Below are 16,280 nucleotides of genomic sequence, written 5' to 3'. Positions count from 1 at the left end.
TGTACGAACATGTGGCTCAACATTTGGGCTAAATGATAAGTCAGATTTTTCATAATTGATAACTTGACATGACATATGGCAATATCGTTCCAAAATATCTTTTGATCAGCAACTTTCTTGAATTGAAGCTCTAGCAAAAAATAGAATATCATCGGCAAAGAACAAATGAGAGACTTCTGGCGCTCCACGGCACACCTTAACTCCATGAATATAACCCTCTGCTACTGACTTCCTTATCATGACTGATAGCACTTCTGCACACAAAATAAAAAGATAGGGCGAGAGTGGATCCCCTTGGCGAAGACCTCTAGTTGGTATCACGTGACTTGAAACTTGCTTAATATTAAAAGAAAAGGAAACCGAAGTAACACAAGCTATAATCAAATTGATAAAGTGTGATGGAAAGCGGTATTTGCAAAGAACAGCTCGAATGAAAGACCATTAAACTCTGTCATAAGATTTGCTCATGTCTACTTTGAGTGCTATTGCACTTTTTTTACCATCTCCCTTATGTTTAAGCCAATGTAGGACTTCAAAGGCAAGTATTGCATTATCCGTGATCACACGGTTTGAGATAAAAGCTAATTGATTTTCATGAACAATGCTCGGCAAAATTGGTTTTATTCGATTAACTAGCACTTTAGATATTATTTTGTAGAGCACATTACACAAACTAATTGGCCGTACATCTTTAAGGGACTCGGGTTTTGAAACTTTCAGGAAAAGAGTTACAAGAGTTTTATTGATATTAGGAGGTGGCCCTCCCGACTCAAAAAAACAAGAAACCGTATCCGTTACGGTAGTGCCAACAACATGCCAGAATTTTTGGAAGAATAAAGCTGACATACCATCAGGCCCCGGAGCCTTAGACGGGTCCATTTGCATTAATGCCTGATAACTCCTAAATTATACAGTTTTTTGATAACATTTTGAGGAGTTATCTTAGTACTTTAAGGTCATTTTAATCCTAAAACACATTAAAATGGGTAAAATGAATAAAATGGGAAAAAAGGTAATTCTAATGATTTTATCAAAGTTATGTATTAAACAGGACCAAAAACAAAGAAAACTGCAGAAAAGGCTATGAAGCCGCCGACATGGAGTCAAGGAAGCCGCCGGCTTAGAGTTGAATACGTCAGGATGTTCTAGAATTGCTATAGAATTGGATGAACTTGTTGACCAAACAAAAAGAAGATCAAGCCACCGGCCTAATGGACACGGTTTCTCAACTTGTCGACTAAGTTCAAGTAAAAATGTAAACAAAATCAGAAAGATTTTCCGGATCACTGAAGCCGCCGGCCTGCTACCAAGCCTCCGGCTTAATTATGATGGTTATGCGTTTTGTACTTGTGGATCAAGTTAAACTTGCAGAAGGAGTCACCGACCCAAGGCAAGCCGCCGACTTCCCAATGAAGTCGCCGGCTTGGCCACCGTTTCTAAATAGTATAAATAGAGGGCTCTAGTCTCAGTTTTAGATGTGCAATTCAGTACAACTCAATACAATTTAGTTTGGTTTCGTTTTTCTTTTGGGGTTTTCTCTAAAACCCTTAGATTAGATTTACTTTTCATTGTAATCAAGAATCATTCAAGTTAATTATTCAAGTTCTTTTCATCTACCTTTTTAAGGTATGATTATATCTTTACTTTATTGTTTAGTCTATTTTATTTAATTTAATCGTTTCTGTTCGTCTTCTGCTATGAACTAAACGTTTATAGTGGTTACATGGATGAAAACTGAACTTCATCTGGGAATTAGATGAAGCCGCCGGCTTCACCAGTTTAAGCCGCCGGCTTGACTGGAACAAAGCCGCCAGATTCGTGTACTTTATACGATTTCTGGTTCTTTTTCAGATCTGTATGGTCGAGTTTCTGTAATGATATTTGAACTGTTTTGAATCTGTTTTGCTTAAATATACTTGTTTGCCATGCTTAATAATTAAATAACATGATTCTAAGATTCATGAGTACTTGATCCATGTGACGACCCGTAAATTTTCGACCAAATTAAAACTTAATCTTTATATGTTCCAACACAATAAGAAAAGCCTGTAATGTTGAGTCTCGAAATGTTTGAACTATTTATATAGATTCATTTAACCTGTGACTATTCCCGACGATTCACGAACAACTATTTGTAATAGATATGTGTACATATATATAAATAATAATTGAAAATATAATTTGTTGTTGATATTAAAATTTATTTATGCAAAATAAAATATAGATATTATAATAATTATTATTTAAAGCATAACTATATAAATAAAGTATATTAAAATTAAATATTAAATGAATGTAATACTTGTTTGATGTTTCGATAGATTTTAAGCAAGTTAAGTCCAAACTTATATGATTTTAAAATAGACGGTGATCCGAAAAGGAGTTATATAAATTTTAGGCTTATAAAAAATGTATTTATGAGCTAATTGTTAAATTGGAACACTTTTTATATTTTACCCATAAATGAGAGGGACAGTTGATGTAATTTTTATTTAATAATTTAATGATCAAAGTTTATACCATAATGTCTAAAATAAATAAAACTATTTAATATAAAAATAAGGGATTTTTTAGATGACTTTTTATCCGCTACTAATTATCAACAGGGTACGATATAATGTTCCTAATAGAACTGTCGGTAATTAATTAAATGTACGTTTATTATTATTAATATTATTATATTATTTATTTTACTGTTTCTTACTTTACATTTTTGTTTTGTGTAAACCTACCCCAACTCATCCTGATTGTTTTATTCTTTCTTTGAAAGCAAATATATTGCTTGTTACTGTTCTACTTACTACGCCTGATAATATATATACATATATGATGAAAATGAATATGAGAGAGAATCCAATGCAACCACAATTCTTACCACTTACAGTATCCTTTTCTTTTTTCTATTCTTGTTTAAGACTAGCCACATAATCTTCTATATTTATTTTATGGAAGTGTTACAGATAGATAGAAAACCAAAAACCCATCACTTTTCTAATTCTATTTGTCACCATGAAAATGAATAACCACCATTAAAAACCCTTTCATAACCTCACTTGTTACTTATTAACTTTTTACTTCCTAACTCATTCACCACATGCACACCATCATCCATCCACTTCAAACCCATTTAAACCAACACCCATGACCACCTATAATCATCACTCTCGAGCCACTTGGAAATCATATTCTTGCTTCTTAATTAGTTTTTCTAGCTCCACATACAAACCTCTTGATTGTTATCATTAGATGGCCGAAGCCACCCATAACTCATTAAAACGTCCCCAACCTTAGGGTTGTTTACAGTTTGTCGAAGTTACACAAACACCCACTCATCACACAACCTCAACCCACCATCCACCACCACCTTTGTCTTCCCTTTTTCTTCGATTAACCATCAAACCCATTTAATTTTTCTATTTTACTCGAACCAAAACTCCACCATATAAGTTGCTGCTATTCGACTAGGACTAAGGTCACCCGAATCCCCCTTGTTTTATTGTTAACCGAAACCCAACAGTAACACCATCTCAAACCACCATAGCCATCGAGCTTTTACAACATGGTTTCTTTCTATCCCTGTCGTAAACAGCCACACAAAACCACCACTATGCTGTCTTGCCTCTGTTTCCTGTTACAACAACGAGAAGATGAAAGACTGATGATGCTACAGTGCCTCCGCTTTCTATATTTCTATTTTCTGGTTCACCAAAACTCAACCAACCTACGTTTGTTCTTCTTCTTCAGAACCCTATCGAGAACACGAGCACAAAAATCAAAACTGCAACTTTACTCTTCTGCTACAGCCCTTACACATATACACTTTTGCAAGTATTCCGAATTGTTTCTAGTTCAGGCCAGAGTCACCCATAAACCACAACCATTAACTGCTGTACGGTTGTTTTGATATCCTATTTCTTTCAGTTACAAACACAAAATAAGCACAATCATCGCTGAAACTGTTCTCTATTTTTACGAACATGGAATTCATAAGATGATAAGGATGAAGATCGATGAGGAAGAAGATAAATAGTATGATGATAAATGGTCACGGTGATGATCATAGATGAGGATTATGATGATCCACGATTATGATGATAATGATATGAAGATATCATGATGAATGGGTTATGATCATAATAAATGATACACGATATGATGTTATTAATGATGATAAGGATGGTGACGGTTACATAAAATCACGATGAATCTGTTATGATGGGGATGATATGATGATACTGTTCGAATGTTAATGATGACGTTCACTAATGATGATGATGGTGAAACTCGATTAAGATGATGTGAGGACGATGATAATAGATGATGATGATAATGAATTCGGTGATGAACATGAATCGATGATGATGTGATCGTTTTATTCTATTGGCTGCTTAGTAACCGAACCAAAACAACCATGGAACTAGTGGAAATAACGAGCTTGTCTTTTTGATGTTAATAGACTGGTTTGTGGATCAAAACATACATGGGTCGTATACTTTTTTTACTATTGGGCCATAAATGGATAATTGGGCTTGTGTAAATTGGGTTTTAGGCTTAATAAGAAAAAAACAAACGGGTTCACATATGTTAAATTATAAAACTTGCGAGATATTTCAAGATTGTATCAAGTAGTCCATTGGTTTGGTGGGAGATTGTGAAATGAGAGGTCGCGGTTCGAATCCGGGCTCAGGCAGTTTATTTTCTTTTTAAAGCTTGATACTTCAAAGGTAGTATTTTCATTATTATTACTATTTTATTAATTATTATTGTTATTATTGTTAAGATTAATTATTATTATTACTACAATTTGTATTATTAGCATTATTGTTACATTATTATTATTATTATTATTATTATTATTATTATTATTATTATTATTATTATTATTATTATTATTATTATTATTATTATTATTATTATTATTATTATTATTATTATTATTATTATTATTATTATTATTATTATTGTTACCTATATCATAAATATACTAATATTACATAATATCATGTTTTTAACTAATATAATATTATTCCTAGTAAATAAATTATATATCATGTACATACTATAATAGATTATAAGTATTAATATAAAAATATATATGGACATTAGTCTTAATACGATATAAACTTATTCGATTACCATTATATGTGTTAATATATATATATATATATATATATATATATATATATATATATATATATATATATATATATATATATATATATATATAAATGATATAGGTTCGTGAATCCGAGGCCAACCTTACACTTGTTCAATGATGTTATATGTATTTTTACTACGAAATACAGTATGGTGAGTTTCATTTGATCCCCTTTACTCTTTACATTTTTGGGGCTGAGAATACATGCAAATGCTTTATTAACTGTTTTACAATATTTATATGCGTGAGTTTCATTACTCCCCTTTTAAATGCTTTTGCAAAAACATATTTTTGGGACTGAGAATACATGCGCTACTTATAAAAATGTTTTACGAAACAGACACAAGTAATCGAAACTACATTATATGGTTGAATGATCGAAATCGAATATGCCCCTTTTTATTAAGTCTGGTAATCTAAGAATTAGGGAACAGACACCCTAATTGACGCGAATGCTAAAGATAGATCTATCGGGCCCAACAAGCCCCATCCAAAGTACCAGATGCTTTAGTACTTTGAAATTTATATCATGTCTGAAGGAGGATCCCGGAATGATGGGGATATTCCTATATGCATATTGTGAATGTCGGTTACCAGGTGTTCAATCCATATGAATGATATTTTTGTCTCTATGCATGGGACGTATGATTATGAGAAATGGAAGTATGAAATCTTGTGGTCGATTAAAATTATGAAATGATTCTTTATGATAAACTAATGAACTCACCAACCTTTTGGTTGACACTTTAAAGCATGTTTATTCTCAGGTATGAAAGAAATCTTCCGCTGTGCATTTGCTCATATTAGAGATATTACTTGGAGTCATTCATGACATATTTCAAAAGATGTTGCATTCGAGTCATTGAGTTCATCAAGATTATTATTAAGTCAATTATATTTGGATATATTATGAAATGCTTTACATGCCTGTCAACTGTCGATGTAACGAAAGTTTGTCTTTTAAAAACGAATGCAATGTTTGTAAAATTTATCATATAGAGGTCAATTACCTCGCGATGTAATCAACTGTTGTGAATCGTTTGTAATCGATATGGACTTCGTCTGGATGGATTAGGACGGGTCTCTACAGTTGGTATCAGAGCGGTGGTCTTAGTGAACCAGGTCTTGCATTAGTGTGTTTAACTGATAGTCGTTAGGATACATTAGTGAGTCTGGACTTCGACCGTGTCTGCATGTCAAAAGTTTTGCTTATCGTTTTTGTCGGAAATCATCTGCTTATCATCCTTAGGAAATTACCTGCTCATTATCCTTAGTCTAGACACGTTTTACTGCTTTGACTGCATGAATAGTGTATAGACAAAATTTGTATCTTAGCGTATCTGCTAATTCATATCTTAGCATATCTGTTACTGTAGACTTTGCCTGGCAGATTCCGTAGATTCCTCCGTAACTTATGAGATTTTAGTATTATATATGCATATGTAAACTATGAATTACAGGGTACTAATCTACATCCTATACTCTTTTTCTTATCGAAAATTCTTCATCTGATCGTACGAGATGAATCCCTCAACCAGTTCGAGTCCCTCAGATTCCGATAGCTATTCCGATAGTCATTCCGACAGATATTCCGACATGAATGTTCATCTAAACTCCGGAAGTAGCGTCACCAGAATGAATTCAACCAATCAACCATCCTCAATTCATCTGATGAGTTCGTAGTCGATTTAATCAATGGAGACGAGAAGAAGGCGATCCTTTCCACTAACCGAATTTACCTCTTGATGATGAACCTGAAGCGGTTACCGGCGAACCTGTTCGAGACACCATTTTCAGTTTCATTTCCAGGGTAAATCCACAAGATTATATTCTATCCACAATTCTGAACCTTATTCATCCACTCGTTCCGACCGACAATCATCCTGGAGTAATAAGTCAAGGAACTTCGCGCTCGAATAATCAATTCGGAGAATATGGTGCAAAATGTACCAGCTTCAGCAACATCACCGGCACCAACAGTACCATCAATAACAACACCAGTACCATCAACAATCCATGCTTCAATATCATCATCTGTACTTTGAGTATGATCTTCATACTACATATCGTTCTAATCAATTATCTTCGTTCGACATGGCGATTATGTAATCTCTAATGTTTTAGAGATTGTATATTCTTGTTCAAACGGTAAATCAAATGAGATTAATATTATATTAACTCATTAAATCCTTGATTACATCTGAAAAAAATATATATGTATATATATTTTCATAAAGATTGTAATTAACAATTCTTTCGTACAAACTGTTAATGGTGAAAATATTTTTAACGGGTAGGTAATACCCGAGAAATATTTAAGATTTCACATTAATAAGTTACATTGTACAGTCTTCGAATCTGATTCAACGGTCGATTACCATCCTACCTACATCTATCGATATACGAATCCGTTCACCACAGAATAACCATTTTTATTCAAATTCAATTTCATATTTGGATTTTTACTTACCAGAATCCAACAAGTGGCATAATGAAGAAATAATGGACACAATAAAAATTGATTAGAAACAGACTAATTAACAATATGGAATTTTGTTAAGAAACCATGCTAACTGTTTCAGCTAACTGTTCCTAGCTAACTGATTACATTCTATTTATCGCATTTTATTTATTGCAATTTAATTATCGCAATTTACATTCCCGCAATTTTATTTATTGTCATCTAATTTCTGTTATTTACTTTACGCACTTTAGTTATCGTTATTTAATTCCTGTTATTTATTTTACGCACTTTAAATATCGGGACACGTATACAAGGTTTTGACATATCATATCGATGCATCTATATATATTATTTGGAATCACCATAGACACTCTATATGCAGTAATGATCGAGTTCTCTATACAGGGTTGAGGTTGATTCTATAATAATTAATATACTTTGAGTTGTGATCGAGTCTGAGACATGTACACGGGTCCCGATACGTATTAATTAATTCGGATATTATATATTAAGCTATATATGTATTATCGGACTGTTAATTGTGGACTATCAAATATGGACTGTCGACATTGGATAATTAAAATGAATTAAAATATTGATTATAACATATGAAACTAAACATATCTTCAAGTTTGCCACTTGATCTCATCTTAAACCTCATCTGTATCTTGACGATTACAATCTGCATTCAAACCTTTCATGATTCTTGAAAACACCTCAATCGATAGGATGAATCAACCGCACTTCATCTACGGAAGGAAAGGTTTATGCATATAGTTATGCACCTGAGAAACTCTCGGCAACTGAGTAAAAGTTTAACAAGTAGCCGCATCAGATCCTTTGGCATTTATTAGCAAAAATAACTTTGCGATCCCTTTTCAAAGTAGCCAATTTTGTCACAGCTCCAGCAAGTCAACTTCGACTTTTCATTCGAAGTAGCCTTACTATAATCCTGATATATACAATTACCCTTTTTATAACGGAGAATTCTTTTATATTCCACCATATTACCAGAAGACGTACCAGCAGCCTCGTTGTTTTTTTTTTTTTTTTTTTTTTTTTTGGCTTAAATCTCTCTGTCAAATCATTATATTTATTCATTGAAACCCTATCATATACTCATTCGCATCTTGTAACGAGAACTGCCATACCAATTACCGGGAATCAGCAAATTTGTATTTTGAGTCTCGCAACGTTTCCACATCAACAGTTATATGTATCCATATAACATTTATCTCTTAGAACTATGATCTTCCATTCTGAAATTCAGAAAAGCACCCAGTCTGTGAATTAATGCTCTAAATTTTGAAAAGTTGAATGAAGCAACAAAAACTATGGATGATTTTAACAGTCAAAAGTTTGATAAAAAAAAAAGATACGTTGGAAAAGCTCAAAAGGAAGTTTGGTACTGAAAAACGAATTGAGCAAACCATGAAGGAGACTCTGAGCAAATCACAAGGACTAAACTTGTACATAAAGAACCCTGATGATTCTGTTTCTGATGAAGTCTTTAGTGAATATCTTGCTCCTTATTTATTCTAAATCCTTGCGAAAGGATTTTCTTCATCAACATTCGATCTCAGAAATTCTGAAAATATCATCATAAATATCTTTGATATTTTCGAGAATATTTTCATAACAATTCTTATCTGAAATCATTAATCTCTTCGTGCTATCAGTGTTACATCATATAGAAACTGTTAGTTTCTATATTCTGTAAACTTTCGAGCTTGAAATATGAATGTTATTGAAGTAATGTTGGGAACTGATGCATGAGTTAGTATAATATAATGACACTTGATCAACGTGATTATATTACAGTAAGTCATGCTGAGTTTCTAATGGAACGTGATGATTCACAGATCATAACGTCATCATGTGCCATGTTACACGACTCTTACATTCTACCCAATCTCCAAGTATATCAAGAACATATATTCTTAATAGTTCTATCTTTTCAGATATTCTAGTAATTTGAAAAATCAAGATCGTGCCATTACGATTTCCTTCTAGAACATTAACTATGTTCATTTCAAAATCCATATCTACGAATTCTGGACCATTATTCGCTTGACTTGAAGTCGGGAAGAGGAGACGAAAGTATGGAACTCTTGAATATAAAGAAAATATAAAGCTCGACAACAAACCATAAATTACAAACCGTGCATATCAATACGTATTGCCACGTAAAGGCACGGGAAAATTAAAAACACTATAACCCCAAGATAATAGTAGAAGTAAATATAATCCTCCGGTGGTAGATGAAAGAGAAGAATGACAGATATGAAAGTTAAGAGTATATCAAGGATTAGAACTGGATGGAGCATATTAATGAATGCTTTAAAAATATGAATCAGGGGAGAAAGAATGGAAGGTGTGAGCTGTGAAAATAAGGAAATGAAGGGAGTGGATTTATAGTAAAATATCCGATAGAGCAATCGAAACAGATTATTGCATTTAATCAAAGAAGATCTGATTTCCTATATCGCCGAAGAACCAAATCTTATTACGAAGATTTTCTTTAAATCCCATGAATTCCGGAAATCAATCATAACTACGTCATCAGTTCCCTCTCTTACGATAGCTTCGATTATACTCTTCGCGTAATCAAATTTTTTTTTACCTATATTACTCACTGATGATAAAACTCTAATTTCTAGCTCGGATACGTCATGAAAACATACTTATTGTCAGCCATGACCATTCCACTCAAATTTCGGGACGAAATTTCTTTAACGAGTAGGTACTGTGACGACCCGGAAATTTTCGACCAAATTAAAACTTAATCTTTATATGTTCCAACACAATAAGCAAAGCCTGTAATGTTGAGTCTCGAAATGTTTGAACTATTTATATAGATTCATTTAACCTGTGACTATTCCCGACGATTCACGAACAACTATTTGTAATAGATATGTGTACATATATATAAATAATAATTGAAAATATAATTTGTTGTTGATATTAAAATTTATTTATGCAAAATAAAATATAGATATTATAATAATTATTATTTAAAGCATAACTATATAAATAAAGTATATTAAAATTAAATATTAAATGAATGTAATACTTGTTTGATGTTTCGATAGATTTTAAGCAAGTTAAGTCCAAACTTATATGATTTTAAAATAGACGGTGATCCGAAAATGAGTTATATAAATTTTAGGCTTATAAAAAATGTATTTATGAGCTAATTGTTAAATTTGAACACTTTTTATATTTTACCCATAAATGAGAGGGACAGTTGATGTAATTTTTATTTAATAATTTAATGATCAAAGTTTATACCATAATGTCTAAAATAAATAGAACTATTTAATATAAAAATAAGGGATTTTTTAGATGACTTTTTATCCGCCACTAATTATCAACGGGGTATGATATAATGTTCCTAATAGAACTGTCGGTAATTAATTAAATTTACGTTTATTATTATTAATATTATTATATTATTTATTTTACTGTTTCTTACTTTACATTTTTGTTTTGTGTAAACCTACCCCAACTCATCCTGATTGTTTTATTCTTTCTTTGAAAGCAAATATATTGCTTGTTACTGTTCTACTTACTACGCCTAGTAATATATATACATATATGATGAAAATGAATATGAGAGAGAATCCAATGCAACCACAATTCTTACTACTTACAGTATCCTTTTCTTTTTTCTATTCTTGTTTAAGACTAGCCACATAATCTTCTATATTTATTTTATGCAAGTGTTACAGATAGATAGAAAACCAAAAACCTATCACTTTTCTAATTCTATTTGTCACCATGAAAATGAATAACCACCATTAAAAACCCTTTCATAACCTCACTTGTTACTTATTAACTTTTTACTTCCTAACTCATTCACCACATGCACACCATCATCCATCCACTTCAAACCCATTTAAACCAACACCCATGACCACCTATAATCATCACTCTCGAGCCACTTGGAAATCATATTCTTGCTTCTTAATTCGTTTTTCTAGCTCCACATACAAACCTCTTGATTGTTATCATTAGATGGCCAAAGCCACCCATAACTCATTAAAACGTCCCCAACCTTAGGGTTGTTTACAGTTTGTCGAAGTTACACAAACACCTACTCATCACACAACCTCAACCCACCATCCACCACCACCTTTGTCTTCCCTTTTTCTTCGATTAACCATTAAACCCATTTAATTTTTCTATTTTACTCGAACCAAAACTCCACCATATAAGTTGCTGCTATTCGACTAGGACTAAGGTCACCCGAATCCCCCTTGTTTTGTTGTTAACCGAAACCCAACAGTAACACCATCTCAAACCACCATAGCCATCGAGCTTTTACAACATGGTTTCTTTCTATCCCTGTCGTAAACAGCCACACAAAACCACCACTATGCTGTCTTGCCTCCGTTTCCTGTTACAACAACGAGAAGATGAAAGACTGATGATGCTACAGTGCCTCCGCTTTCTATATTTCTGTTTTCTGGTTCACCAAAACTCAACCATCCTACGTTTGTTCTTCTTCTTCAGAACCCTATCGAGAACACGAGCACAAAAATCAAAACTGCAACTTTACTCGTCTGCTACAGCCCTTACACATATACACTTTTGCAACTATTCCGAATTGTTTCTAGTTCAGGCTAGAGTCACCCATAAACCACAACCATTAACTACTGTACGGTTGTTTTGATATTCCTATTTCTTTCAGTTACAAACACAAAATAATCACAATCATCGCTGAAACTGTTCTCTATTTTTACGAACATGGAATTCATAAGATGATAAGGATGAAGATCGATGAGGAAGAAGATGAATAGTATGATGATAAATGGTCACGGTGATGATCATAGATGAGGATTATGATGATCCACGATTATGATGCTAATGATATGAAGATATCATGATGAATGGGTTATGATCATAATAAATGATACACGATATGATGTTATTAATGATGATAAGGATGGTGACGGTTACATAAAATCACGATGAATCTGTTATGATGGGGATGATATGATGATACTGTTCGAATGTTAATGATGACGTTCACTAATGATGATGATGGCAAAACTCGATTAAGATGATGTGAGGACGATGATAATAGATGATGATGATAATGAATTCGGTGATGAACATGAATCGATGATGATGATGTGATCGTTTTATTCTATTGGCTGCTTAGTAACCGAACCAAAACCACCATGGAACCAGTGGAAATAACGAGCTAGTCTTTTTGATGTTAATGGACTGGTTTGTGGATCAAAACGTACATGGGCCGTATACTTTTTTTACTATTGGGCCATAAATGGATAATTGGGCTTGTGTAAATTGGGTTTTAGGCTTAATAAGAAAAAAACAAACGGGTTCACATATGTTAAATTATAAAACTTGCGAGATATTTCAAGATTGTAACAAGTAGTCCATTGGTTTGGTGGGAGATTGTGAAATGAGAGGTCGCGGGTTCGAATCCGGGCTCAGGCAGTTTATTTTCTTTTTAAAGCTTGATACTTCAAAGGTAGTATTTTCATTATTATTACTATTTTATTAATTATTATTGTTATTATTGTTAAGATTAATTATTATTATTACTACAATTTGTATTATTAGCATTATTGTTACATTATTATTATTATTATTATTATTATTATTATTATTATTATTATTATTATTATTATTATTATTATTATTATTATTGTTACCTATATCATAAATATACTAATATTACATAATATCATGTTTTTAACTAATATAATATTATTCCTAGTAAATAAATTATATATCATGTACATACTATAACAGATTATAAGTATTAATATAAAAATATATATGGACATTAGTCTTAATACGATATAAACTTATTCGATTACCATTATATGTGTTAATATATATATATATATATATATATATATATATATATATATATATATATATATATATATATATATATATATATATATATATATAAATGATATAGGTTCGTGAATCCGAGGCCAACCTTACACTTGTTCAATGATGTTATATGTATTTTTACTACGAAATACAGTATGGTGAGTTTCATTTGATCCCCTTTACTCTTTACATTTTTGGGGCTGAGAATACATGCAAATGCTTTATTAACTGTTTTACAATATTTATATGCGTGAGTTTCATTACTCCCCTTTTAAATGCTTTTGCAAAAACATATTTTTGGGACTGAGAATACATGCGCTACTTATAAAAATGTTTTACGAAACAGACACAAGTAATCGAAACTACATTATATGGTTGAATGATCGAAATCGAATATGCCCCTTTTTATTAAGTCTGGTAATCTAAGAATTAGGGAACAGACACCCTAATTGACGCGAATCCTAAAGAAAGATCTATCAGGCCCAACAAGCCCCATCCAAAGTACCGGATGCTTTAGTACTTCGAAATTTATATCATGTCCGAAGGAGGATCCCGGAATGATGGGGATATTCTTATATGCATATTGTGAATGTCGGTTACCAGGTGTTCAATCCATATGAATGATATTTTTGTCTCTATGCATAGGACGTATGATCATGAGAAATGGAAGTATGAAATTTTGTGGTCTATTAAAATTATGAAATGATTCTTTATGATAAACTAATGAACTCACCAACCTTTTGGTTGACACTTTAAAGCATGTTTATTCTCAGGTACGAAAGAAATCTTCCGCTGTGCATTTGCTCATATTAGAGATATTACTTGGAGTCATTCATGACATATTTCAAAAGATGTTGCATTCGAGTCGTTGAGTTCATAAAGATTATTATTAAGTCAATTATATTTGGATATATTATGAAATGCTTTACATGCCTGTCAACTGTCGATGTAACGAAAGTTTGTCTTTTAAAAATGAATGCAATGTTTGTAAAATTTATCATATAGAGGTCAATTACCTCGCGATGTAATCAACTGTTGTGAATCGTTTGTAATCGATATGGACTTCGTCCGGATGGATTAGGACGGGTCTCTACAATCCAAAGATGTATTATTCGATTCATGCTACTTTTTAGATCTAGTCCATCAAACTTGTCAAATTGATTTGCATGAAACTAGGTTAAAAAGCTTAATAGTGATAAACTTGTTTAATTGGAATTACGCTTATATAATAGAGTTTTGATATTGTTAGGCTTAATCGAAGAACCTTGGTTTGGATTTGTTTAATTAACGATTGCATGAGAACTTAGTAGTAATTGACTTTCAGCTAGTAACTTGAGTTAATGTACTTGGTGTTTAATAGCTTATATAATTTTTCAGTCTATTTGCATGTTGATCCTCATCACAAGATTGATATGCATCATGTAATTAAATTGAACATGAAGAATTGAGATGTTAGTCATGCACATCACGTGTCTAGCATATGCTTTAAAGTCCTACTTCTTGAATGATATGCAACACTTAGCTTAACCTATTAAGGGATAATAGTTGGTCTATGATTATTATTCTGCTTTGTGTTAATATAAGTTATGAAACTTGCTTAATATGATTCACGTATAAGTTAGTTGTTCATGTGATTGCTTTTATTTTTATCTGTTTATTTTGAATCTTCAATTCCTTATTTTATTTTATTACTTTTTTATCTTTAAAGCATCTCTTTCCTAAGAGATAAGAATCTATCCTATAAAAAACATAAAAATCTATCTTTAATTCTTTAATAAGAATTAAATTATTTAAATAAAACAACTTTTATCCGCATCTATGCTCTTTTGGGACGATAACCTAAAATACTATATCTGATCGGGTTTTGCTGCTCGATAGGGTGTTAAACTGTAATAATAAAGGTTTTATAAATTTAAAAGTTGAAAGATGAGTTAAGCACTACTGCACACACTTTTGACACATTAATGCCTCATAAATCTCCGTTGATGTAACGTTTTTCTCAAGTGCACATATATCATTATCCTTCAAGATTTTATCAATGTTCTCCACCACTGCGTTGCAGTCTTGTGGTGAAGAGCTGGTAAACAGATTAGAGAAATATGTGGATACCAAACCACACACCTCCTCCCAATTTTCTACCCATCGACCATCATCATCTTTAAGCCTCAAAATAGCATTTTGTTTTCTCCGGTTACTTGCACGAGAGTGAAAAAATGTGTATTCTTATCCCCTTCAGATAGCCATTGAATGTAGCTACGTTGCTTCCACATTAGCTCTTTACGTGTAAGGTGTTCTTTGATTTTGCCTCTCAGTACTTGCTGCTCGGCCCATGTTCCACCATCGAAACGACTCTGCAATATTTCAAGACTCTTTTGTTTTGCCTTAATAGACCTTTAAATATGACCAAAACTCCTTTTATTCCAATCAGCAAGTCTAGCAGCACATTCACCAATAATAGCACATGGGTCACTCTGCAACCCAGCATCTAAACCACTTACCCAAGCGTTCCTAAAAACATCATAAACACTCTCATCAAGTAGCCACATACTTTCAAAACGAAATATTTTATTCTTTCTCTTCTCGAATGAACTTAAGCGACACACAATCGAGGAATGGTCTGATGCAATTCGTGCCAGATTTTGAAATGACGCTCTAGGGAACATGTCTATCCAACTTGCTGTGACGACCCGGAAATTTTCGACCAAATTTAAACTTTGATCTTTATATGTTTCCGACACGATAAGCAAAGTTTGTTAAGTTAAATCTCAAGAATTTTAAACGATG

The 16,280-nt window shown here is 32.3% G+C and overlaps 1 protein-coding gene across 1 annotated transcript; it reads right to left on the bottom strand.

The window, feature by feature from the left end:
* Window positions 1-441: 441 nt before the first annotated feature.
* Window positions 442-16,042, bottom strand: LOC139854483 (uncharacterized). The gene is made up of 5 exons (XM_071843785.1): window positions 15,995-16,042; window positions 15,692-15,847; window positions 1,348-1,436; window positions 1,055-1,237; window positions 442-901 (listed from the first exon to the last, which is right to left on the bottom strand). Exons 1-5 carry the CDS (start codon window positions 16,040-16,042, stop codon window positions 442-444), a joined length of 936 nt encoding a protein of 311 aa, XP_071699886.1.
* Window positions 16,043-16,280: the final 238 nt, after the last annotated feature.

The sequence above is a fragment of the Rutidosis leptorrhynchoides genome, chromosome 6 (assembly GCF_046630445.1).
Source record: "Rutidosis leptorrhynchoides isolate AG116_Rl617_1_P2 chromosome 6, CSIRO_AGI_Rlap_v1, whole genome shotgun sequence".
NCBI classification, from domain to species: domain Eukaryota; kingdom Viridiplantae; phylum Streptophyta; class Magnoliopsida; order Asterales; family Asteraceae; genus Rutidosis; species Rutidosis leptorrhynchoides.
The sequence above is the reverse complement of the archived record's forward strand: the minus strand, read 5'-3'. Positions and strand labels throughout refer to the sequence as shown.

Excerpts from the sequence above, each read along its gene's own strand:
- LOC139854483 (XM_071843785.1), bottom strand. The coding sequence starts at position 16,042 with ATGTGGCTACTTGATGAGAGTGTTTATGATGTTTTTAGGAACGCTTGG. Across the intron at positions 1,437-15,691 it reads ATTTTTTCACTCTCGTGCAA|AAACGGTGGCCAAGCCGGCG; the intron begins GTAACCGGAGAA and ends TATACTATTTAG. Across the intron at positions 1,238-1,347 it reads AAGTTTAACTTGATCCACAA|TCGACAAGTTGAGAAACCGT; the intron begins GTACAAAACGCA and ends ACTTGAACTTAG.